We start from the raw sequence: 25,653 nt of genomic DNA, 5'->3' as shown, positions 1-25,653 counted from the left end.
GCTGAGCCCAGGCTTGGGCCTGAACTGAAAAATGAAAGAGAAATCTTCCTCTAAAGCATGGGGCTCCTCAGGGAATGTGCAAAGCGTAGTTCCCAAAAGGAATCTGCCACCAAATCTTCAGGGAATGCAGCAATGGCACCACCTCAGTGCAGCAGGGAGAGTTCTTGGGAGAAAAACAGCAAAGCCCCCAGTGGGGTGAGCTTTTACTGGGGAACAAACCCACCCTGCACAGCAGGAGCTTCAGCTCCAGATCCATCTGTGCAGCAAGGGTTAAACACTCCACAGCCCCAGGAGGGATGGCAGCACCACACACAGGCAGTGCCAGCCTTCCCTCCTGCCCAGAGCTCTGAAATGCATGAAACTACTTCAAGTTTGTACTTTAAATAAAAAGTTGAGCTCAGCACAGTTTCAGACAGGCATGAGCAGCCTGGTTTTACTCTACTGCCTGCTCTGCACTGCTGCAAACTCTGGGGATTTGGGTTTTTTTGGGAATCCCCACTCTTTTAAACAAGAACTCCCTCACGACCAGCAGCACTGCCAGATGACAGAGCTGCAGCACTGGGGGTTGTTGTGAGCCTTCAAAACCACACACTGCTTTGAACATGCAAAAAAGATGAAGTTCCTTCTTTATTTGGCACTGCCTACTTGACAGGAGATCACTGAGCACACCTGAGCACAGATCAAACACTTCAAAAATCAAAGCCAAGGCGAAAAAAAGAATTTAAAAAAAGAAGTCCAAACTCAAACATCTCCATCCTTTTAGTTTTTATTTTCTAAACAGGTTCTGACCTGAGACCAGTGAAATTCTTCCTTGGCCCCCAGCCCCCTTCTCCAACCACTGAGCCATTGCCTGGATCTTTACCAGCCACTTCCCATCTTTTGGGATCTTCAAAGCCAAACACAAATGAAGCAAAAGGCAATGTGAATTTTTTCCTGGACTGTCCAAAGTGTTCAGACTGATTTTTAACAGAACAAAAATAACCAGCAGCACAAGAGGAAGGCAAGGAAGGACTCCAGGGCCTGCAGGTTCTGAGCACACCCCTCTACTGAAGGGGGTTTCTTCAGTGTCCCTTCAGGATTTTGTTAGTCCAAGCCAGGATGACACTTCCATGCACAAAGTCCTTCAGTTCTGGACACAAAAAGTACAGCTATGCCCTTAAGTGACAACAGGAAAATCCTCATGGCCTTTTCCACAAAGACAAGGAGAAAAGCAAGCTCCACTCCCCCAGAAGCCAGCTGGACTTTCCCAGTCTCCAGAACCTCTTGGTTCCATCCCCATTTCAGACCTCAGCAAGGAATAAAGGGGTTCTCCCAGCTCCAGACACCAGCAGGCCCTGTGGATAACAGGTCTAAGGAATGGCAGCACCACCTCTGCTCAGGCCAGCACAGCTCCACACCTCCCACTGAAGGCTGGCCCCAAAGGCTGCTGAATAGTGTCCATAAAAGAAAGAACAGTTAAATAGGGGATTGTGGGTTTTCAGGAGAGCTTTTCTGAAATCCAGAGGGGAACTCCTGGCTCTCTGTGCCTTGCAGGCAAAGGTGTCCCACTCCCACATGTCTCATTTCTAGGCAGAGAGTGACACAAGTCAGAGCTAGCAAAAAATGAGCAGCAGAATTCCCTGTGAGTCTGGATTTATCCCCCCAAAGTTATGCCTTTATCTAAGGATACTGAAAAGGAGAATTCTGCAGCAGAAACGTGCAAGTCCTCTCTTCAAATGAACCACAGCTTTTTTCCTAAATGTTTTTTTTCTCCCGAGTGGAAATGTATTCCCACCCTTGTGTGCCCATAGTAAGATACTCAGCACTTTCACACAGTTACAACCTCTCTGCCACTGCCAGCAGCCCTGTGACAAGAGGCAGCACCAAGGCACCACCCTGCCAACACCCAGGCTCAGCCACTCAACACGACAGCAGGAGGAGTCTCACTTTGTCCCCTACAAGTAGGAATATCTGACAAAAGAGAGTGGAGCTGTCCCAGGGAACAAAAGGTGGCAGTAACATCCTGGAAAAAGAATACACAGCTTCCCAAGGTGCTGCTGCTTCCCTGCTGTCTCCAGCTAAGCTTGTGGAGAGCAGAACTGCAGCCACCACTCAGGATGCAGATAAGCCTTAGTTCTAAGTTCTAGTTCTAAGTTCTTAGTTCTAAACCTCAGGTTTTAGCTTTTTATTTTTTCTTTTTTTTTTCGATTTTGTGCTGCTGTGGTGTGTGGGTCTGAGTTTCATATAAGGGGATAGTGGAGCCATTCACCACTGAACAGAGCTCCCCAAGCTGTGTTTGGTGCCGTTTAAAAATAAATTTAAAAAGCAAAAATAAAAAAGAATCACAAATGGCCATGGCTCAGTGAAGGGTAGGAAGCTTCTGCTGTTTTCTCCCAGGTCATGACTCACAGGATGTGTCCCCATTGTGTGCTTTGGGCAGAGTGGCAGATACTGACCAGAGGGGACACAGGGGACACTGCAGTGCCTTTACCTCACTGAGCCTCTTCTGTGCTCTGTGACAACAGCTTCAGCTCTGGTGCCACCTCAGACCTGCAGTCAAACAGCAACGAATGGGGACAGGGGAGGGAAGGGACAGCAGGGGACACAAACCTGGCCCAGCAGCTCCCTCAGCACGCAGCCCTTACCTGGGCACACCTACCTCTGTGCCTGGCTGCCCTGGCTCAGTGCTCTGAAAGAAAGGCCATCAGACACAGCATGCAGCACCCCAAACCCAACCCCCCAGTCCTTCAGAGGCAGCACGACGCCCTGAGCCAGTCCTACCTCTCATCCAGCTCCTCCAGGCGGCTCTTCACCGTGTGCGCGTTGTTCTCCCTGGTGATCTTCTGCAGGAGGTAGAAGGTCTGCTGGAACATGCGCAGCAGGTACTCCTCAAACTCCATGGGCACACAGTTCTTGGACATGAGCTCGTTGATGCAGGCCATGGCCAGCACGCCCAGGCGGCCCCGCTCCTGGCCCAGCAGCACGCTCGGGCTGCTGCCGTTCACCGAGGACATCTTGCGCGCGCGCGTGTCGCAGCCGCAGCGCGCAAAGTGGAAGATGGTGGTCAGCAGGGACGGGGTGATGCTCGTGGACAAAGGGATCCAGCTGAAGAGGTGAGCCAGGCACTCCAGTGCCAGGGAGCAGATGTATTCACTGTCTGTGTCCAGGATGGGGATGGGTTGGTTCAGCAGTTTGGCCGCGCTGGGGCTCTGCAAGAGGCTACTCAAGAGGTCACCTGGGGAGAGAGGGGTGCAGTAAAAGCAGGGGTACAGTAAAAGTAGGGGTACAGTAAAAGTCGGGGTACAGTAAAAGCAGGGGTACAGTAAAAGTAGGGGTACAGTAAAAGTAGGCTACCCCTACTTTTAGGGGGGCAGGAGATGATTGAGATCTGACTCTAAGGCTTTGGAATGCTGAATGCTCTACAAGCTGGGGACAGTGTGACTGGACAGTGTTCACGCAGAAAGGGACCTGGGGGTGCTGGTTGACAGCCGGTTGAATATGAGCCAGCAGTGTGCCCTGGGGGCCAAGAGGGCCAATGGCTCCTGGCCTGGATCAGGAATGGTGTGGCCAGCAGGAGCAGGGAGGTCATTCTGCCCCTGTACTCAGCACTGGTGAGGCCACACCTTGAGTGCTGTGTCCAGTTCAGGCCCCTCAGTTTGGGAAGGATGTTGAGACGCTTGAGCACATCCAGAGGAGGCAACGAGGCTGGTGAGGGGCTGGGAACACAAACCCTGTGAGGAATGTTTGAAGAAGCTGGGGCTGTTTAGCCTGGAGAAGAGGAGGCTCAGAGGTGACCTTATTGCTCTCTACACCTTCCTGAAGGCAGGTTGCAGACAGGTGGGGTCGGTCTCTGCCACCGGGCAGCACTGACAGAACCAGAGGACACAGGCTCAAGCTATGTCAGGGAAGGGACAGGTTGGATATCAGTAAGAAATTTTTCACTGAAAGAATAATAAAGTACTGGAATGCTCTTCCCAGGGAGGTGGTAGAATCACCATCTCTGGATGTGTTTAAAAAAAGACTGGACATGGCACTTGGTGCTATGGTCTAGTTGGGGTGTTAGGGCACTTCTCTCATGGTATTTCAGGAAATGCAAGGCCATGGGGTGTATTTTAGGAATTTATTATAAAATTCTATCCCCTCACAAGGCTGAACATCCTTGATGTAAGCTTGGCACATCCCTGTTACACTGAACATCACAGAGGCTTCTCCAGGCCTGTGACACTTGTGGTGATGTCCCCAAAAAGCTCACTCAGGCCAGCACCTCCTCCCAAGGACCAAATGCCATGGCAGGCACACATCACATCCCCCAGCCTCCCATCCACATGACAAAGGCTTCCCCAGACAGGTGGAGTCTGAAAAATTTGACACAGCCTCAGGGTTTATCTTCCATGACTTCCTCCAGCCTCCAACTGAAGCCACAGAAAGTTAATATTTGCAGAAAGTTAATATTGCAAATAAGCCGTGACAGAGTTCCACAGCTTCACCACAAAGCTGCTTTGTTTGGGGTATGCCAGCTGCTAGTTTCACTTTCCACCCAAACAGGAAACAGAAATAATCCCTGCTTTCACTTTCTTTGTGTCAGTAGGCTTCTAACACAGCTCCTGCCCAGTTTCTTTGACAGAAATAAGATTTTGCTTCTGTTGCCACTTACAGGGAAGCCACTCAAACCCCTCCATCACCTTTTAGTGCCTTTCTACAAAGCCTTCATTGCTCCTCTGCACCTACTGGTACTGAAAGAGCAGAACTGCAGCCACCACTCAGGGTGCAGATGAGCCTTAGTTCTGATACCTCGGGTTTTAGCTTTTTAGGGAGACAAAACAATTCCTTCTCTAGCTGGGGACCAAGGACAAATGATCCAAATCTCAGGCCCAAGAGCACAAACAACGTGGGCTGAAGAGGGAAAAAACAAGAAGGATGGGACTGCATGGGCTGGGGCTAACTGGACAATTAGCTCAAATATGCAAATGGACCAAAACTTACAAAAATGTAAGATCTTGTGAGCAAGCCCTGTTTTGCTGCCGTCTTGGAGCCATCCAGGCACAGCCACAGCTGTGGCTCTGGTACTGCCAGGGTGTAGCCTTTGAAGGCTCTTCTAATAAATATCCTCTTTATTCCCCTTAACTCTGTTTAGCCTCTGTTCCAGCTGCTTAAGGCATCAGTGCAGCACAGCAGGGAATTATTCCTGCTGCTGTGAGCTCTCTGCAGAATGATGTGGAGAAGCTCTGAAGTTAATCCTGCCTAGCCCAGGCTGAACTCCCCCCTTCACAGCAAGAGGGGACCACATGCACTCACCTTTCATGTGCCACCTCTAACCAGACACTCCCTTATCTCTGGTGGCCTTTGCTTCCTCAAAAGCTTGTGGAACCCCAGGGCCAGCCCCCAGAGGCTGCCTTTCCCACAGATGCTGCCCACAATCTCCAGGCTTCCACCTGCTGCAAAACTCTTCACCTTCCCCAAGTTGTTCAATACACTTCTCTTCCTTGAGTACTTCATCTTTTAATAACCTTTCCATCTTGAAAAATCTGGCACTTGCTGTGCTACAGAATCTGAAGTTCTCAGAGAATCTGAGTGATTTTTTTATGGAAGTGAAACATCCTGACACCAGCAGTGCCAAAATAACAGCTATGATTTACTGAGCTACTTCCAATGTACACAAGAGCCTGAGTGATGAACACATCCCTCCTTAGTCCTCATTTTTCACCAAGACTGATGTCTTACATCACTGAATTCCTAATTCCCTGCCAAGCCTTATCATTGCTTCTTTCTCCTGCACTCCAGAAACTGAAGGCATCACATGGCTCTGGCTGAGCAAGACAATCCTGCCCTTTAATCTTAGCACTGAACCCCCTGAGGGGACATCCACACCTGGGCACATCTGTACAGCTCATATTGTGCTTTTACAGACCCTCTGAAGCTCAACCAGGCCAAGTGCACCAGAGCTCGGGCAATCCCAAACACAAACCCAGGCTGGGCAGGGCTTGGAGCAACCTGGGATGGTGGAAAGTGTCCCTGCCATGGCAGGGATGATCTTTAAGGTTCCTTCCAACCCCAACTATTGTTATTCTTTTAAACATTCATTTCAGCCAACTCCACAAAAATCAGTGAGAATTAAAGATTCTCATCTTTTAATCCATCCACAGCAGAAACTCTCAGTGACACTCCTGTAACTCACAGCAGCTGGTTCAAGTGCTCTGCACACAGTTAAATCACTGAAGCTCTGGGGTTCAGGGATTTTCAGTGTCTTTGCAAACAGGTGACAAATTCACAGCATCAGCTGCATTCATGCCAAAGCAGGAAACTCCCAGTGACTGCCTCTGCCACAAATGCTCCTGCTACTCATTTGTTTGCCACAGGCAAGGGAATATTCCTGAGGAAGGGATTCATCAGGAAATGTGCTATAAATCATGCAAAAACAACATTTGGAGGCTGAGACGCTTGCTGAGTAAATCCTACACCATGGAAATAACTCAAATGTTGTCCAGCTTGGGACATTATCTGAGTTGCTTTGCTTAAGTGATATGAGAAATGAGTTTAATGTTGTCTTCAAGTGCTATTTAAAACTCATGCAAGACTTGCAAGTAACCATTTCACTCCACTTCCCTATGCAAATGAAAAATAGGAAGCAGAGGTTTTCCAAGTTCCTAAAGAGAGCTGGGCTCTAATGGAAGATATTAAACATTTATGGGGACTCAGGAACACCTTTAATCTCACCTGAATGGAAAGAGTGAAGGGTGGTGGCCTCACTTAAGCAATGAAAACATTCAAGAGTCACCAGTACAAAGGAACTGAGTCTCAGGGAACACAAAATGAGCAAGAATGGATCTGAGGGAAGCACCTGGTGTTCCATTTGGAAGTGGTGCAATCATCATCTCTGAAAGTGTCCAAAAGCCATGGGCATGTGGCACTTGGGGACATGGTTTAGTGGTGGCTGTGGCAGTGCTGGTTAATGGTTGGACTCAGTCTTAGAGTCTTTTCCAACTTTAGTGATTCTGTGACTTCAAGAAGTGGAAGCACAACCAATTTTAACATGGACACAGCAAAGACACAGCACAGAAAAATAAAACTGAGGGAGTTTCACACAAACAAGTTTGCACAGGCAAAATGAAACTTCTAAAGGCACTGCTTGTGTGGTCCTGGTTCTTAGCAATTATCCTGAGAAAACACTGTGTGAAAAGTTTGTTTGTTTTCCCTGAGAGGGGAGAAAGGAAAAGGCCAGCACAGAAGTGCAGCCGACTTCCAGTTTGGGAAATCTGATCCCAAGTCACAAGGGGAGCACACAGGTGGATGAAAGCTGCCTCAGCAATCCCCAGGGGACTGAGGGACATCTCCAACAGGCTTCCATGACAGCCAGCCCAGAATTTGTTCCACCAATTCCCTCCCCCAGCACCATTCTTAACAATTGACACCAGAAGCTTTGATCTTTTCTGTAAATATTTCCTGTCCAAACTCTTCCCAGCTACAGCAAAATCCACTCTCCCCCTGCCAACCCAAAGGAATATTTCTTCCCATTAAAGTTTGAGGTTTGTATATAAATATAGAAGTATCTTAAGCTCCTGTACAGGAAAGGAGCACTCAAAATGCTGCTCAAACTTCAATGTGAAAGGTTTAGCACTAAGCAAAACACTGCCAAGAGCTTATCAGAACCAGCAGGCTGGAGCTGCTGCCTGCTGCAATCTGGCCACAAGGAAGTGATCTGCAGCTCCCAGGGAACTGCTCAAAGGTACCAGGGACAAGGAAATGTGTGCCAAGGACAAGGACACAACAACGTGCTCTCCATTTCAGAGGTAACTAAGAGGTAGAGATGTCAATGGGTTAACATCAGATAAGCACTCACACAAAAACCTAACAGGAATAGATAGAAAAACTTTCACAATCACAGAACAGGTTGGGTTGGAAGGGACCTTAAAACCCATGCAGTGCCACCCCTGCCATGGGCAGGGACACCTCCCACTGTCCCAGGCTGCTCCAAGCCCTGTCCAGCCTGGCCTTGGACACTGCCAGAGCTGGAGCAGCCACAGCTTCTCTGGGCACCCTGTTCCATTTCACAGAGACTTGGCTACCTTCATTTTCCTTTTTCCCAGGTAGAATTCAGTTTTGCTCCACTGGCTTTGATGTGCCACCAGCTGGAACTCAGGGAATGCCAGCAGCTGGAATTCAGGGGATAATGCCAACCCCATGCAAGGCCACAGCCTTGGGGCAGAGGGGCTGCAAAGTTGCTCAGTGGAAAAGTGTGCCCAGGTGGGCAAGAGGGCAGTGGCACCTGGCCTGGACCAGCACTGGGGTGGCAGCAGGACCAGGGCAGGGACTCAGGGACTGTCCCCTGTGCTGAGGCACCTCCAGTCCTGTGCCCAGTTCTGGGCCCTCCCCAGGGAAGAGAATTGAGCTGGGGAAGGGGCTGGAGCACCAGGAGGGGCTGAGGGAGCTGGAAAGGGGCTCAGCCTGGAGAAAAGGAGACTCAGGAGGGACCTTGTGGCTCTGCACAGCTCCTGACAGGAGGGGACAGCCAGGTAAGGGTCGGGCTGTGCTCCCAGGGAACAGGGACAGGACAAGGGGAAATGGCCTTAAGTACCAGGAGAGGTTCGGATTGGATATTGGGAAAATCTCTTCATAGAAGGGTGGTCAGGCCTTGGCACAGCTGCCCAGGGCAGTGCTGGAGTCACCATCCCTGAGAGAATTTAAAAGCCTTGCATATGTAGCAACTGGGGACATGGGTTAGTGGTGGCCTTGGCAGTGCTGGAACAACAGCTGGACTTGATGACTTTAGAGGGCTTGTCCAACTTAACAATTCCATGATTTTAACTCACTGTCATTAGAGCACTTTGCATTGAAACTTCAGAGAGGTTTCTGCCATCTGAGGACTACAAGCAGCTCTGTGGGCACATTTTAATGACATTTGCAGTGGGGTGACCTAACAGTGCAATTTGTTTCTCTGTGTAGGGTTTTTCTTTCCAATCAGGAATTTGTTGGCCTGTGAAAAGCTCTGGGAAAGGGTTATTAGGAGAGGTCAGACAGCAAAGGAAGGAATCTGTGCCTGATACTGCAGGTTTAAGTACAGGGAAATCCCATCTTGTAGCTTTTCCTTACCACTTTCTCCTGAGGTCGGGGACGGTGGTGGAGTGGCAGCAGTAGCACTGTGCTTATCCCAGATGCTCTCCAAAATACCTGGCCAAAGAGAGAACTTTCAGAAGTGCCTTCTCAAAGATCCACACTGATCCAACAAACACAGCACAGACTGCAGGAGAACTTTGGCAGAACACAGCTCAAGTGCTTTGGGAGGGACAGAAACACTCCACAACAGCTTTGGGCTCACTAAGAGCAGACAATCCCCATCCCTTCTCCATGGAGGGAGCTCAGCAACTGCTCTGCTGCATCAGCTGGTTCATATTAAGTTGGCTGCAGGGCAGAGCTGAGTGCTCACAGTGCAGCAGCAGCCACTGCATCTGCCCTATTGTGCTCCACAGACCCCCAGTGTCAGAACCCAGGAAATTCCTGGGAGGACTTGAGACCCTGGCAGGGAGCTCAGAGACCTTGGCATGGAGTCAAAAACACCTGTGCCTTTGATTTTAACCCATAAAAACAATTACCAACTTTATGTGGAAAGTTACAAGCCACAAGAGTCTGAGTAAAATGTTAGTGAATTTATCACAAAGTGAAAATGTAGAATTTTAGAGTTTTTAGAATGAGAGTTCAAAAAAAATGAAAAAATGTTCTGTCTTTCTCCTTCTTCTTCTTAGCCTCCATCTTCTGGTGTAATAGTAACACTTTTAAATTAGTTTAGAGTAAAAACAAACTGTCTAACATAAGTGATAAGTATTAGAAAATTATTGTAAATAATGCACAGGTAGTTTTTAGTATAAAAAATAACACTGCCCTGAGGGCGGTCAGTGCCATGAACCAATGTGCTAAACAGATCTCAACAAGTCAAAAAAAGACAATGTATTAAATAAGAGCAAATAAACAACCCTAAGAACGAGAACCAAAAAATTCTGTCTTCTTCTTCAGTCTCAAAACTGAAAAAAAGAGACTTTTTAACACCTCCAAGTCATTTTGACACCAAAGCCCTCGTCACCCCAGGAGTGGCAGCCCAGCTGTGGGTGCTCAGGGGACAGCCAGCTCAGTGGCACAAGGTGTGACAATGCCCTGGGTTGACTATATGCTGCTTTTATCCCCAGTCATCTTGTTCTGTTTATGCTGAATAATAAGTTTTACACCTTTAGGACTTGTTCCAGAAATGAAGAAAAAAAAGAAGCAGCAGTTTGTTTTCAGACACTACACTCACTTCTCCACATTCTTCCTCCTGGACTGTGGTGTCTGCAGATGGACAGACAGCAAGACAGAGCTCTCCTTTGTTTTAGTTAGTTTTAACTAACTAAACTATTTTTTTTTCCATTTTCTTTAAACCTGTTTAACCCTACTCTGAACTGAACACCACAAGAGCACTGGCAGCTCACACCTGTGCCCACAGCCGGGTCTGGCATTTCCGGCACCGGAGGGATAAGAGATCTGATAATAGAGCTCTCCCTTGTTTTAGTTAGTTTTAACTAACTAAAACAAAGAAGTTCCTTAGACTGTAAGGTCTTCTTTCCCTTCTATTTAAACCTGTTTAAACCTACTCTGAACTGAACACCCAGAAGAGCACTGGCAGCTCGCACCTGTGGCCTACAGGGCCACTGCATTTCCAGCACTAGAAAGACTGATAAGAATCTGAATAAGCCAAGCTGCAACCCAGGGAAGGGACTTTCTGAGTTTGTTATCTCTTTTAGAGCAGCAAAGAATTTTATTGTTTAATACTGTTTAAGTTTTATTGTTTAACAAACAAGTTTTTTTCCACTTTTCTCCAAAAAAATATTTTCTCCCGAACCGGTTGAAAAAAAGAAACCAATTAAATGTGCTTTCCTAGAAGAGCCCCTTTAGAAGTTCTGTCCAAAATGTGCCCTGAAGCAGGACAAACAGATCCATGTACCTGTGAGGAGCCCCAGCACGGTCTGCACCTGCTCCAGGAGCAGCTTGCGCAGCTCCTCCTTGCGGGCCACACTCAGGTCCTCGCGGGGACACGCCAGCTCCTCCGACGTGGTTTTCAGCATGATCAGCCCCAGGGGAGTGGTCACAGGAGACTGGATCAGCTGAGGAGCACAGTGATAAGAGCAGTGTGATGACAACATGCACTGACACACAGGGATTAGCAACACTACTCCCAGTTTACAACAGCTTCACCACTCAGGGTACTCCAGTTCGACTTCCCCAGACTGAATCTCTGATGTCGCAACAGCTCGAGCCCCGTGGGAATCCCTGGGGTTTCAGGAGAGCTTTCATAATGTCATTGCACACATTCTGTGTCCCAGCATGGTCACAGAACAGCCTGTCCCTTCTGCTTGCTGCATCCCCTGCCCAGCACCATCTCAGCGCAGCAACTCACACCTCACAGCCCAGCAGGGTCCCCAAAAATCCCTCCCTTCCCACACAGCCCAAAGGCTGCAGCCAGGAGCAGATGGCACCCGAGGGATCTGAGCTCCCCTTGCACCTGCACTGGATCTCAAACTGAAAACTGCATTTCCCTCTGTGGCATTCACGTTCTCTGAAAAAATTCCTTTGCCCAGGGTTTTTCTCCTGGGAAGCTGAAAGGCAGCAAGAGAGGCCTCAGAGAAAAGGAAAACAATTCTTATCTCATTTGCTTCTCCTGTGTTTTGCTCACATGGAATGTGTTTGGAGATTGTTTACCCACAGGTGATTGTTTCATTGGTTTCTGCTGTGAGTTGTTTTCACTCTTTGGCCAATCAGGGCCAAGCTGTGTCAGGACTCTGGGAAGAGTCAGGAGTTTTCATTATTATCTTTTTAGCATTCAGTAAGTATCCTTTCTGTATTCTTCACTATAGTATAGTATTCTTTACTATAAAATAGTATAATAAAATAATAAATTGACCTTCTGAGAACATGGAGTCAGCTGCATCATTCCTGCCCCTTGTTACAATATCCCCCAAAGACACTAACTTCTGCCCCATGCTGGAACAGGACTGGACAAAAAGCTGACTCGTCCCTTCATCAGCCACAGGGTTATTAAAGACTTCTTCAAGTGGGACAAAGTTTTGTTTCCAGCTGAAGGACAGCTCTGCTCTCCACTGCTGCCCAGACACCAAAGTGATTTATGCGCTGGGAGAAAAAAGTCCAAAGCCAATCCCAGTTGCTACAAGTAATCCTTGAAGCCATAATCCTGCAATACAGGCTCACTTTGCTCCTGATTCCCTGACTCTCCAAAGGAGAGCCAGGCTGAGTTAACACTGCTAAAAACACAGTTTGGTGAAATATTTGGGGAGAAAATAGCCCATCTAAGAGCTCTTCATCTTGGCTTTTGAAAAGGAAGTCCCAGACACAGGAGTAGATGGCAAAGAACTCAGTGAAACACCCAACTTGGAGGTAAATTGTGAAGGGACTGAAAATCATCTCAGGATATTTTCTGACAAAGCCAGGGAGTTTTAGCAATACCAGGCACTGATACCTCAGTCAGGCTAAACAAATTTTAAACCTCTAAGGAAGCAGTACCTCATGTAGAATTACTGGCTCTTCACAATGACAATACAATATCCCAATTTACCTTTCTTCTCCACCCCTCCAGTGGTTCAGTAAAAGGTTTAGAGACAGAGTACTGGGATACAATTTAATGCTGAAGAACAAAGAACATGCTGCAAATGATCTCAGAAGAAATCCTGAGACAGGGCTCATCTGCAATTCTAACAGCAAATCATTCTGCCCCTGTGCTACTCTGCCTTCTGTCAAGGCCCTGGAATTCAGCATTGCTGGTTTTCTTCCACTTTCTCTGAACATTTTAGGAATGTGTCTGCCACATAAATTAATTTATGGAAACGTTTCCCTCCACTGCTAAGCTCACTAGGAGAGGCTTAAGGAAAAAGATTCCTCAAGTGAGCTCTGCAATGCCTAAAGATAACCCCAGAGTGCTAGAGAGGCCAGGAGAGCTCAGGCTGCCTTTCAGTTCACATCCAGGTGAAATGAGAGGCAAAACTCCACATGGACACAGTTATCTCCAAGTATTTCTTGTCAAACTGACAACTGAGGCCAAAATTGCACCATGTTCCACTCCAGAACAGTCAGAAAAGTGATTACACCAGCCAGGGATGAGCTCTGCAGCCAAGCCAGGGTTTTTTTTTTAATTTTGCAATTAATACTAGATCCATTTGCCTTAACAAATAAACTCCTGCCACTCAGGGACTTGGATTTCAGTAACTGCCTTGTGGCTTGGCCGTGGGTTTTGCTGCATTCAAATCATGTAATTATGTCAGCAGAAAAAGCCTGTGCAGCACTTCAGTTTACACTCAGCCTCTTTAAGCCAATTAGGAACAATTTTAAGGGAACTGGAGACAAAATAATCCAACAAAAAGAGGTTTGCACCAGCCTGGTGATGCTCCAGCAGCAGCCTGGCTCGGGATTCCCTGTAAGGATGCTGAGTTGCACCCAACATTCCAACTAATAACATGGATTCAGTCAGGATGCCCAGTTCACAGCTGAGCCTTCCTGCAGGAGCCCTCCTGAACACCCCAACAACATCCCATTAGTGACCTTATTGATGAGGTACCAGAGATTTTGGGGTGTCTTTGGCCGTTGGGTGAAAAATCTGCACCAGCCCGATTGAGAAACTGCCCTTTCAGAATCAGTAATTTTACTGCCTTCTGTTTTGTTTAAAGAACAGCCCATACTCCTTGTATTCTCAAGAACTAGCCCATAATATTTAAAATTCAAAGTGAATACTTGTGGTACAGTATTGTTCCTTCCCCAAAACACTTTGAACACTGGACAGAAACATAACACAGAAAAAGTTGAGTGTTCCAACAAAATTAAAAAGGAATTTACAAAGCAACATCTACCATTTGATCTTCATCAAACAGGGGTTTCTTTACCCCTACTCAAGGAAACCAAAAGATGTTTCTGAGGGAAAAACTGGCTCCATGCACTGGCAGGGCTCTCACCTGCAGGATGTTGGTGAAGAAGTCATGGTAGAACATGGGCCAGTCCTGGCGGCCGATGTCCACGATGACTTTGCAGAGCTTGTTCCTGATGAAGTAAGGCAGAGTTTTGTGGTGGGCCAGCAGCAGCTTGGGCAGGCAGCTCCTGATCTCCATCTTGTCCTGGGATGGCACCCCCAGCCACATCTTATTGATCAGGTTCTGCAAAAGCAATGGACATCCCGAATGAGCTCATCTTGGACATGAGAGAAACATTGAGAGAATCTGGAATCTCAGACTGGTTTGGGTTGGAAGTGACCTCAAAAATCATCCTGTTCCCACCCCTGCCATGGCAGGGACACCTCCCACTGTCCCAGGTCACTCCAAGCCCTGCCCAGCCTGGCCTTGGGCACTGCCAGGGATGCAGGGGCAGCCCCAGCTGCTCTGGGCACCCTGTGCCAGGGCCTGCCCACCCTCACAGGGAACAATTCCCAATTCCCAATATCCCATCCATCCCTGCCCTCTGGCAGTGGGAGCCATTCCCTGTGTCCTGTCCCTCCATCCCTTGTCCCCAGTCCTTCTCCAGCTCTCCTGGAGCCCCTTCAGGCCCTGGCAGGGGCTCTGAGGTGTCCCTGGAGCCTTCTCCTCTCCAGGCTGAACAACAGAAAGCAGGGACAGAGCATCTGGCAGAGCTGCTGCACTCATGGCCCAGGACTGGCAGCGCCACAATGGAGCTGAAGTTACTGGTTTAACTGGTTTTGGGTTAAGCAGAGCTATAGTGGCAGGCACAAAACCATTTCCTCTATCTTTTAACCCTGGGCACCAAGGGTTTCCCCTCTCAAGGGGGAAGCACAGCCTTGGATGAAGCAGGAAAAGAAAATCAGGGAAGGAGGTTTGGTTTTCCAGGCCTCTGATGCCACCAGGTCCCCTGAAGCTGAGCAGGGAGGTCACTGGAGCAGGCCCTGGCAGTGACAAGGCACCACTGCACAGAAAGCTTTCAGTCCACTTAAAGCCAGACAAAATCCAAAGGAAAGAAGCAGAGTTACAAATTGCTTCCCTGCCCTGATCCCATTTAGGGCTCTGGAGCATTAGGAGCTGAATCTCTTGGGATAACCCAGAGAGGAGGCTGAAGGTCTGTGCCCATCTGCAGCACTCAGCCTGCAGAAAGAGAATGCTGCAGATCACAATCACAGCCTGGAAGAAACCTCAAATATCCAAAACTGGAAGATGATGAATGGTCAAAGGAGATGCAATCCTCAGCAGGATGCACTGCACACAGACACCAGCTCCCAGTGCAGAGCTACACAGGGATATTTATACAGAAATCCCTCAAAAAAGTTGTTTTTGGTGTTTCCTAGCAGAGAAAATCCACAAGTACTGCTTGAAAACAATGGCCCAAGCAGCTGAGGATTCCTTGATCCAAGTCCAGAATCCCAATAAAACTGGAAGATGTTTTATTTTTAACACCCATCCTTTCATGCCCACTGTGCTCTGTCCTGCTCCTCCATCTGCCAGCTGCAGCTTTCTCCCTAGAAATGCTTTTGGGAAGATGTTTTCATTTCCAAAAAGCAGGAGGTGAAAACAATTCATCTGGAAGGAGGTCGGGAGGAGTTTTATTCCAAATCCACTGCTACCTTCCTAAGCAGTTTGGGAAGTCCATGTCCTTGGGCAGTTTTGGGAATGATCCTTGTTCACACCCCCCTGACTGATCCAGTAGCCAAGGTCAGCTGGGGAAGCTGCACACTGGGACAGACCATGGTTCTGCACCAGTTAATTTTGGGAATTCAAGCTCCTCCATGGAGAGATCCTCATCTCCCAGCTGGTCCCTCCCTCTGCACTTGCACAGTGATTTCTTTATTCTGGGCACAATTAGGTTTTTCAATGCTACTTTTTCCCCCTCCAGGGAAAGAGAGGCTCAGTAACCAAAATCCATAAAATATCCTGAGCTGGTAGGATGATCCCAAGGATCACTGAATCCACCTCCTGGCCCTGCACTTGTTTTGCTTGTCAGGAAAATCAGTGGGACACCATGCCCTGAGCAGGAATAATTCCCATGGCACTTGCCATGATCACCCCTTTTGGAGGGGAAGGTAAAGCAGATCCAATTTGCAGATGGGGTCCAGACTCCCTCTGCAATCCTTACTAAGTAAAATGAATATTTAAGAGAAGAAATCAACAATGATGTGGATAATTTGCAAAAACAACACAACTTTAAGAGCAGGGTTTTTATCTAAACATGTATGTTATCTAAAAAATGGTCCTGTGCAAAGGCTGTAAACCCCTGTGATTTAGGGGCACAGCTCAGAGTGCCCACCCAGCTAAGGACAGGACACAAATGTCCCAGACTGAGGAGTGACATTGACCAAACCCCAGGACATCTGCACTGGTCACTGAGAAATCAGTGACACACCAGTGCTGTCCACAGAACACTTTTACTTATTCCAGAGGACACAGAGATCAATATCAAACCTTTTAACCCAAATTTTCCTCTTTTATCACTAGATGAAGAGTGGGATGTGGCTGGCTAAGAGAGACCTCACCTCTCCAGCCAGCACAAGTTTGCAGGATGCAGTTCAAGAGCAGCAACCACAACTACAAAATGTCAGAAAAATAAAAGCAGGTTTGCCTTCCCTCTCAGCACTCAAAGCCTGCAGGAGCCAGGAGCAGGTAATCACCCCCATATTTCTGATCATAAAAACAGCATAAAAGCAATAACACTCTTAAAAGCATCATGCAGAAACTCAAGCAGCCTCTGAAACTGGAGGTAATTTGTGCTTAGAGATGCCAGGAAATGAATTCTTCAATTTGTGTACAAAGATGCACATTCTCCCACTCTGAGCCTGCCATTAAGCAACCTCGCTGGCAGAGAGCAATAAAAGCATCCTTCATCACTGTACTTACCAGGGATACCATTTCAGACAAACATCTCCCCCCAAAAAATCAACTGCCAGCTAAAACTGCACCAGGCAGAGCAGTAGAGGAGCTGAGGCCTCACCTCAAACACTGTCAGGCTGTACATCATCACATAATCATTTCTTGTGCTGGACAGGAAGTACAGGCAGAATCTCCAGGCTCCTATCTGCTGGGCAAAGTTATTTAAAAGCTCCTCTGCAAAAAAAAAAAACCAAACAAAAAGTACATAAATTACTTGAAATTGTACTTCAGTTTTAATTTGACTTTGATGTAAAATATTCCATTAAAGTTCTTTAGCTGTAAACAAAGCCATAACAATGTACAGTGATAGCACAGCAACTGAGCAGGGAAGAGACCCTGTGTTCAGGGAATGACTCAACCTGGAGGAGGGCAAAAAATATAATAAAATCACATTCTACAGTGTTTAAAGCAATGTAACCACAGGTTTTAATGAAAACAAAACTGATGTGTAATTTTCGGATCAGTTTTGTCATAAATAACTGCAGCAGATAAGAGGTGAATATTAAAACAAATCACACAGCAATTGTATTATGAGCACTGTTATTTTATCTGTAAAAGCCAAATGTTGGGATTTCAGGTCATTGTGAGAGAGTAGGAGCACTTCAGATCAGTGTTCTAAACCCACCTTCTTTGAATGCAACTTCAAGAGCTGCTGACTTGGTGAAGTTCAGGATGTCAGAAACCTCCCTGAACACTCAGGGAGGATTTGGTCATCTCTCATGAGGTGACAATGTGACAAAGAGAAGCCACAAGGGCTGCTTTGCAGGCTGAGCAAGTTTTAGGTTTAATTAATTGTTTTCTTTCCTGCAATTTAAGCAGGAAAATGAGGGATATCTTATCCACAGCAGGAGATCACACTCAGAAAAACCACAACAAAAACCTTGTGCTGTTTATTTTACAGGATTTCTGGGGCAAATCTTTCATGCTGATCACACTTCTGGCCAGAGATGGTAGAAACAGAGCAACCCCAGAACGGTTTGGGTTGGAAGGACCCTAAAGTTCATCCCATCCCACCCCTGCCATGGCAGGGACACCTTCCACTGTCCCAGGCTGCTCCAAGCCCTGCCAGCCTGGCCTTGGGCACTGCCAGGGATGCAGGGGCAGCCACAGCTGCTCTGGGCACCCTGTGCCAGGGCCTGCCCACCCTCACAGGGAACAATTCCTAATTCCCAATATCCCATCCATCCCTGCCCTCTGGCAGTGGGAGCCATTCCCTGTGTCCTGTCCCTCCATCCCTTGTCCCCAGTCCCTCTCCAGCTCTCCTGGAGCCCCTTCAGGCCCTGGCAGGGGCTCTGAGGTGTCCCTGGAGCCTTCTCCTCTCCAGGTGAGCACCCCCAGCTCTGCCAGCCTGGCTCCAGAGGGGCTCCAGCCCTCAGAACATCCCTGTGGCTGTTTGGGAATAGAAGGAATCTGCCTCTTTACAATCACCAGCAGCTCCTCCAGAGCACCTGGCAGGATCTGCTGCCTTTCAGGACATATTTAATAACCCCACCCAAAGGGAATTGCTGTTATTCCTGCTTGTCATTCCACAAGAACTGGGACAGCCTTGCTTTGCATTCCTAATGCTGAAGGGCCTGCTCCATCTCCATCCAGGCAGAGGATTCCCAGGACACACAACCCAACAATGGACAGAGGAACCTCACTGGTTTATCATCTACAGAGACCCACTGGAACCCCAGCTTTGGAAACCTGTCCCACGTAAGCAGGAGGGGGAAGATGCCAGCTGAGTGCAGGCACAGCTGTGTGGAACACCCCAGTCCCCTCTGCTGGGCAGGAGCAGCACCAGGAGCAGCCCTGGAGGGCAGGACTCACCTATCTCCCGTTTCCTCTCATTTGTTGTGCAATTGTGGAAAAACTCCGTCATCAGACTCTCCAGAGCCCGCAGGGAGGCCTCCTCTGATGCCTGGGAAGGACATTGAAGGAAAGAAATAAAACTCACTCCCACTCTGACACAGGAGGGTGGCATTAGAACAGCACAGGGGCACCAAAATCCAACATGAGCAGGACCAGTATGGGGCAAATAACTGGAAACTCAAACTGCTCACTGGGGGCAGGGAGGAGCAAGATTTGTCCACTGCAAGTGAAAGCTTTGGACATGAAGGACTGTTTGCTCAGCTCCATTAATAAGGACAAGAACACAACAGAATTCCTTTATTTTGGAGGCATTCAGGAATTTTAAGGCAATAAATAATTCTCACAAAGACAGCAAGTTCAGGTAAAGATGTTTTCAGATGTTTAGAAATTGTAAATATCCTGTCATGGGAAGCATGAACTTTGAGAGGATTTCTCTTGGAATTTTTTCCCAGAAAGGGTGATCAGATGTTGGAATGGGCTGCTTGGGTGGGGGGCAGAGTCCCCACCCCTGGAGGTGTCCAAGGAAGGGCCGGAGGTGGCACTCAGTGCTCTGGGCTGGGGACAAGGTGGGCATGGGCCACAGGTTGGACTTGATGATCCTGGAGGTCTTTTCCAACCTCAATCATTCCAGGATCTTGTGACACCTGACACCTCTTCCTGTCTTTGCCTTGGTGCCATTCTGCTGCTCAGGAAGCTTGAAAAATTAAGGAATTTCCAGCAGTCTAAAAAGCAATACACCAGTACATACCAATATACCAGTATTCAGCAATTTGATTCAAGAAGAACAGCACCACCCCCCTCAATTTAGGTTTTATTCCTGGAAATCATTAATTACAGTTTTAAATCTTAAAGAAATTATCAAGACTAGCATCCAGGTGTAGTTTTGGAGTGCTCTGAAGTTGGGATGATTTTATTCTGGCAAGGTAGCAGCCTCAGAAACAGTCCTGCTACAGCACAGACCATGCCATAGCTGTGTCCCCAACGTTTGCAACCCACGCTATGAACAACAAATGCATCAAGATTCAAGCCCAGACCTTCAGGAACAGGAACAAAGTAAACATTTAATAAAACTGAAATTTCTGCCTCAAAAAAAAAACAAACCCAAATCAGAAATAAAAGCCATGCCTGGCAGTCTCCTGCAGAGAAGAGCATGTGAGACATCCTGCAGAAGCACTCCAGGTTTCTGCTAATTCCCATTTCCATGCACAGCAGTTTTCCCAAGGGCCAAGCAGGAGCCTCTCCTCACTGGATTAACCCCCAGGAGCACCAACAACTCCACAGCAGCTGGAAGTGGATGCTCTGCAGGACACTGAGCATTTCCATTTCCAAAGGAATGCTGAATTCCATCTTACCTTCCTCTTCCTGCCCTGCTTGCTCCTTTTTTTTCCTTACTTTTTAAAGCCCTGCTCTAGAAATCAAGGATTATTTTAGCAGGAGATGCTGGTAGTGGGAAATTGGCTTAAAACAACCAAGAACCCAAGCAGAGCTGTCCAATGTTTCCAATCCAATGTTTGCAGCTTTAATCCATTCCTGCTTGGGCTGCAAACTTCCCTTCAGCCTCCTGCCAGTCACCATTCCCAGGTAACAGCACCTCTGTGGAGAAGAGCCTCACTTTAAAAACAAATATCTGACTAAGAGGCATCCTTCATGACTTAGGGTATGGCCACACTGCCATTTGTGGGAGCTAAGTTGTCCTAAACTCCTCCCAAGCAGATCCACACATACAAATCCAGTATTTTCCTAAATCCCTGCACTTTCCTTCTCTGCTGCTCAGCACAGAGTGAGTCTCACCAGCAGTTTCTGATGCCAAACCCCCAAAGATGAGTTTCCAATCTCAATTTGATGCAAATTCTTCAACAGCAGCACTGCTCTGCCCACTCCACCTTCTACCATCCAATACCAGGATCACCTCAATCCATGGAAAACTCTCAGCTCTTCACAGGGTGGAAGGGCTCAGATGTTTTTGGATACTTAATTCAGCAATTCTTCTTCAGCAACAGCAGTTGACATAAGTGCATTTCTTCCAAGATTCAAGATTTATATCCTGCTTTTGGAAATAAATTATGGAGCTCTTATAAATCTTGAGCATCTGCCTTGTCCTCCACTGCCTTCAGCACTGAGGTTTGGAAGATCCCCTTCCTTAGGAACACAGTCAATCTTCCAAAGCAGAACACCACAATCTTGATGTCCAACATGTCAAAAGCAGGAAAAAAAAAAAATAAACCAGAGAGCAGAACAGGAGGATTTCATGCAGAAAAGCCCAGGCTGGAGAGCACCCAAGGCCACCTCAGGCACAAATACATAGTGGGACTTCCAGGATGGTTCTGTGCTCTTGTTTGACTTCTTGGGGCTCTTTGGGAGGTTTGGCCAAAGGAAGGTCCAGAAGGAGAAACTGTCTGAGGTAACCAAAGCCCAGCTCAGGATCCCCTCCTGACTCCTGGCTGGGCTTACCAAGGACCTGTATTTGCTGAAACTTTTGGGTATTCCTGAAGTTCCCCAGGTCCTGGAGGCACATGGCCATCCCCCAGCTGTCCAGCAAGGCTCTGATAAGGAGGCCACTGAGATAAGGAGGTCACTGTTGCGCAGAGCTGCAGGGGAAGGTGGCTGCACCTGGGCCCTGACACCTGGGGAGCTGATCAGTGAGACTCCAATGAAAGTCCAGCTGTTTGGAGCACCTGGGATATTCCCTAGCATCATTCCCACCTTAACAAGCAGTTTGCTTTCTTTTAGGGCTCCCTGTTTGCTCTGCATTGAGGAGAAGGACTGGCAGAACCAGCAGTGCTGAGCTCAGGTTCTGGTCTGGAATTCTGGGTCATGCCCAGATTTCATATTCCAAGGTTTTTCAGGGAAGTGTGGACCATCAGAAACAGAATCTACCCCAGTTTTCTGTGTCAGGGCTGGCAGTCTGCCTCACCTCCATGAGGCATTACTAAATATGCAACCACTGAAACAGAAATACTTCCCACTCTTTCAGAAGTCAAACCTGACCCCTCTCACCCCTAGTGCCTCCCAGGGCTGGATCAAACATCAGAAAATACCATTTCTCTCTTCTGCTAACCATGAGAGGAAAATACATTCAGTTCTCCAAGTGCTGCTTGCAGAGCAGGTAATGTGAGCTTTTCTCCATGCAGAGACAACTCTGCAGCCCACAAAAAGCAGGGGAGATCAGATGTGCCACGTCACCATCCACCCCTGCTCCACTGCCTCAACACCATGGCTGAGTTCTGACCCACAGGGAGGGTCCTGGCTGCCAAATCCAGCAGATCCTGGGGCCAAAGGTGATGTCCTTGTCACAGCTCCCTTGGGGGAACAAGGCAGAGAGAGGTGAAAGCAAAATGCAAGCAGAGCTAAATCCAGCACAGCCACAGCTGCAGATTCCCGTGTTCCAGCAGCACATCCATAGTTTGACCCAGAATTTGGGTCAAAACAGCATCTCTGGGAGGTGTGTCACAGGTGACTGTCCCCAGGATTGGTGCCTCTAAGTGCTCAGCTGGCTCCACGGCACACTGACAGGGCCAGCAGCAGCTCTGCCCCTCCTGGAACTGTCCCCTGTGATCAGAGCAGGACAGGGTGCATCAGCGTGGGAGAGCCACTGCCAGCCTGTCCTTCCCATCCCTTTCCCCTCATTAGTTTGCTAAAGGTGTTCCACAGCACTATCAGATGAGGGGTGGAGCTGATTGCTCACTCCAGTCACCTCTGGACTCCAACCCTGTGTGCCCTCCTCCAACCAGGAAAACGACCTCCAGCAGCTTTTCCTGACAGAAAACACAAGATTTGCTACCAAGAACCTGCACATCCACCACCAAAGCACCCCAAGAAGGACCCACCCCACCAGCTGATTTCAGGGCTATCCTGCAGTTACATTTTCAGCTCTATGAGTCATTAACTGATTTCTGCTGATTAAGGGAAAAAAAAAAGCTGCCAACCTCCTGCATTTCAGGCTGTTCAATATTGCAGCTGCACCTCAGTGAGGCTCTGGAGAAGCAAAATCTTTGTACCCTGCTGCTGACTCCATCACAAGCTCAGATGCAGACTATGACTAAAGCACTGGGGCAGAACCAGTTACTCATGCAGCTCCAGCAAACATCAGAGCAGCCATCCTTGGGTTGCACTTTAGACACTGCACATGCACTTGAAGAGCAGATACAATGCTAATTTTAGTTTGCATATCACCAAACACAACCACAGCCCTTAAAGAAGCACCTGCTCATTCTGCAAGACATGGAAGTGCTTTCTAAAGCCATTTTCTCCACGAGTGCTTTCATTTAGAGTTCACTTCCTCTTTTTTCTTTTTTTAAATTTCATTTTATGCTCTCTGAAGGGATTTTTTTTTGTTGAGGGCAAAGATTTTCTCTACTGCTTTGCCATAAAAACACAAGCTGTTAACCTTGTAATGTTTGCCATTAGAGCATCCATCACACAAACGATGCTCTAAATACAGCAACTGGGGCTAATGACAACTGAGAGAAGGGTTAGGTCTGTTCACTTTTTCCCTAATGTGTTTGCAAATGGATACCACTCCAAGACAAATTTAAGGCATTCCCTCTCCAGAGCTTTTTTTAGTAAGATGTTAATTGCAGCTGCAATGTTACAGAGGTGACTTCATCCTTCAGGCAGCACCTTCCTGATGTGGAAGGATGGATTTTCCACCACACAAGCTCCCATGGCCTCCTCCAGTGGCAGGGAGGAAAAGCCCAGGCTCTGCTGCACCCCAGGAGCCCTCAGAGCACATCAAACTCTCCTCTGCATCTTTACTTTTTATTTACAGCTGGGAGTTGTGTTGGGGAGCTGTTCCCACCCCCTGCACCCATCCTGGTTTGGGGTTTGATGATCTCCCTGTCCATCCCTGCCTGCAGTCCCTGTGCTGTCCCTGCTCCTGCTGTTGAACAGCCCCAGCCCACCAAACCCCCACACCCTGCACAGATCCCTCTGCAGCTTCCTCACCTTCTGGAGCCTGCCTCTCATCCCAATCCCAATCCTAATCCTAATCCCAATCCCAATCCCAATCCTCCCTCTCCTGCCATTTCCAGTGCAAGACACACAGCCCAGCCTCCTCCCAGCTATCAGATTCAGATTTTATCACATCTAGCTGTTAAAATCACTATCAGCTATGTCTACCAGCTTGTGGGCAGCTCTTCCAGGAGAGGAGGGACTGCACACAAGGAGAATCCTGGCTGATGGAAAAATTCCCAGCTGGAATTGCTATTTTGCTACCAACAAGCAAGTGCACAGGGTTAAAAAAACAGACAAGAAACAAGAAATTTCATCCACAGCACCTGTATAAAATAACTCATCATCACCCTGTCGTTGCTAATTGCAATGTCCCATCCTCTTCCACCTCAGAGCCTTCTGCTCCCAGTGTTTGCAGTTAATTAACAGCACAGTCACACATCTAAAAATACAAACAACCACACTCCAGCTGCTGAATTTTCTTCTTTCTCTATTATTTATGGTCAAGCCTAACTTAATGATGCACATATGTATGGTGAGTATTAACAACACTAACATCTCCAGGTACTGAGGTAGTAATTTACTCATTGAAGGATTACCAGGGTGTCTTTCAGAGCCCCTCCCTGCCCCAGCCCTAACACAACATGGTAATAATGAACATGTAAATTAGAAATCACATTCTCAGAAAGCTTGTGGGTCAGTTTAAGCCTGCTCACAAAACCCTGGAGAACCCTTGGGACAGCTCAGGGTCACTCAGGGCAGTAAAATTCATGGAAGAAGTACACTATTATTTTTAGCAAGAAAAGCAGAATTATGAAGTGTTTCAAAAAAGTTGTAGGACACCCAACACATCCTCCAGAAAAGAAGGCAGGCATCCTCCTGCAGGGAGGTAGAGCTGGGAGCTCAAAATCAGTGTTACTCATTAGATTCAATCCCTTCCACCAAAAATTGCAGAATTTGGGGGTTCACTCTCATTCCAGGGTCTCTTATCAGAGTTCTGACACCAGCAGCCCACAGCACACGTGCTCCCCAGCAGTGCCCTGCTGATGCTATCAGGACAGGGCTCAGCCTTCATTCTCAGTTTCCTTGTTGCATCTCAGAGATGTTTTTGTGGTTTCCAGAACTGAAAGCAGACTGGGCCCCCTCGGTGCTCCCAGCACAGCTCAGCTCCTGGGGCCGTGGCAAGGCAGCTCTGCCTGCAGAGCTCCCCCCTCTCATCTCAGAGACCACCTCAGCACATCACCAACAACATGCAGATTCTGCAATCTCATTATAGTAGATTTTCTGCTTCAATGGTGGGATAAAAGTCACAGATTGCTGTTGTACCTCAAGGCAAATGGCAGAGGAGCAAAGGCACCACGCTCCTCTCCGTGTCCCTGAGGTCCCAAAGCTCAGGGCAGCTCCAGGGCTGCTCAAAGCCCTCCTGCCTGGACAACTCCCCCCTTCAGGCACCTGGCTGCACTTCAGGAATCAGAGTGTTTAATTTAAATATCACCTAAGGACTCAGTAGGACCCCAGGCTGAGCAGAGCTGTGTGGAACAGGCCATGGAGAGCCAGCAGTGCCAACCTGATTTCTGCACCAGAGATCATCTTACCTGGAACACTGCCTGCTCCACGAGTAATCAGCACCTTTTTCAATACCCAAGGGATCTGATTTCTTAAACCCTCTTGGACAGGCAGATTCACTTAACCAGGCATCAGGTTTGAAGGTTGAACTTTGATTAACAGGCTCAAGTGTCCGAGTCTGATTCTTTCTAACCCAGTAACTCTTAACCCACATAACCAAGCCCAGCAGGCAGTGTGTCCTCCACCCAGCAGTTCCCAGGAACTCTCTTAGAAACCCAGCAAAGGAATAAAACAATCCCAGCAGGCTGGAAAAAGCAAAGGGTGGTTTAGGAACAGTGCTGTTTCAAGTCACACTTGCTGAAGACAAGCCCAAGAGCAATTTCTGAGTCCCTGACACCCAGGAAAGGCAGCTGGT

The 25,653-nt window shown here is 47.9% G+C and overlaps 1 protein-coding gene across 1 annotated transcript in view; it reads right to left on the bottom strand.

Annotated features, from left to right (window-relative positions):
* Positions 1–25,653, bottom strand: part of XPO6 (exportin 6) — a 62,802-nt gene that overhangs the window by 28,020 nt on the left and 9,129 nt on the right. Inside the window, 6 exon segments of the mRNA XM_030957873.1 lie at positions 2,761–3,214; positions 9,067–9,144; positions 10,946–11,105; positions 13,959–14,156; positions 16,930–17,042; positions 18,681–18,771. Coding sequence (XP_030813733.1) covers positions 2,761–3,214; positions 9,067–9,144; positions 10,946–11,105; positions 13,959–14,156; positions 16,930–17,042; positions 18,681–18,771 — 1,094 coding nt within the window.

This window comes from Camarhynchus parvulus, chromosome 14 (genome assembly GCF_901933205.1).
Source record: "Camarhynchus parvulus chromosome 14, STF_HiC, whole genome shotgun sequence".
In the NCBI taxonomy this organism is placed as follows: domain Eukaryota; kingdom Metazoa; phylum Chordata; class Aves; order Passeriformes; family Thraupidae; genus Camarhynchus; species Camarhynchus parvulus.
Note: the sequence above shows the minus strand (reverse complement) of the source record. Positions and strands in the feature narration are given on the sequence as shown.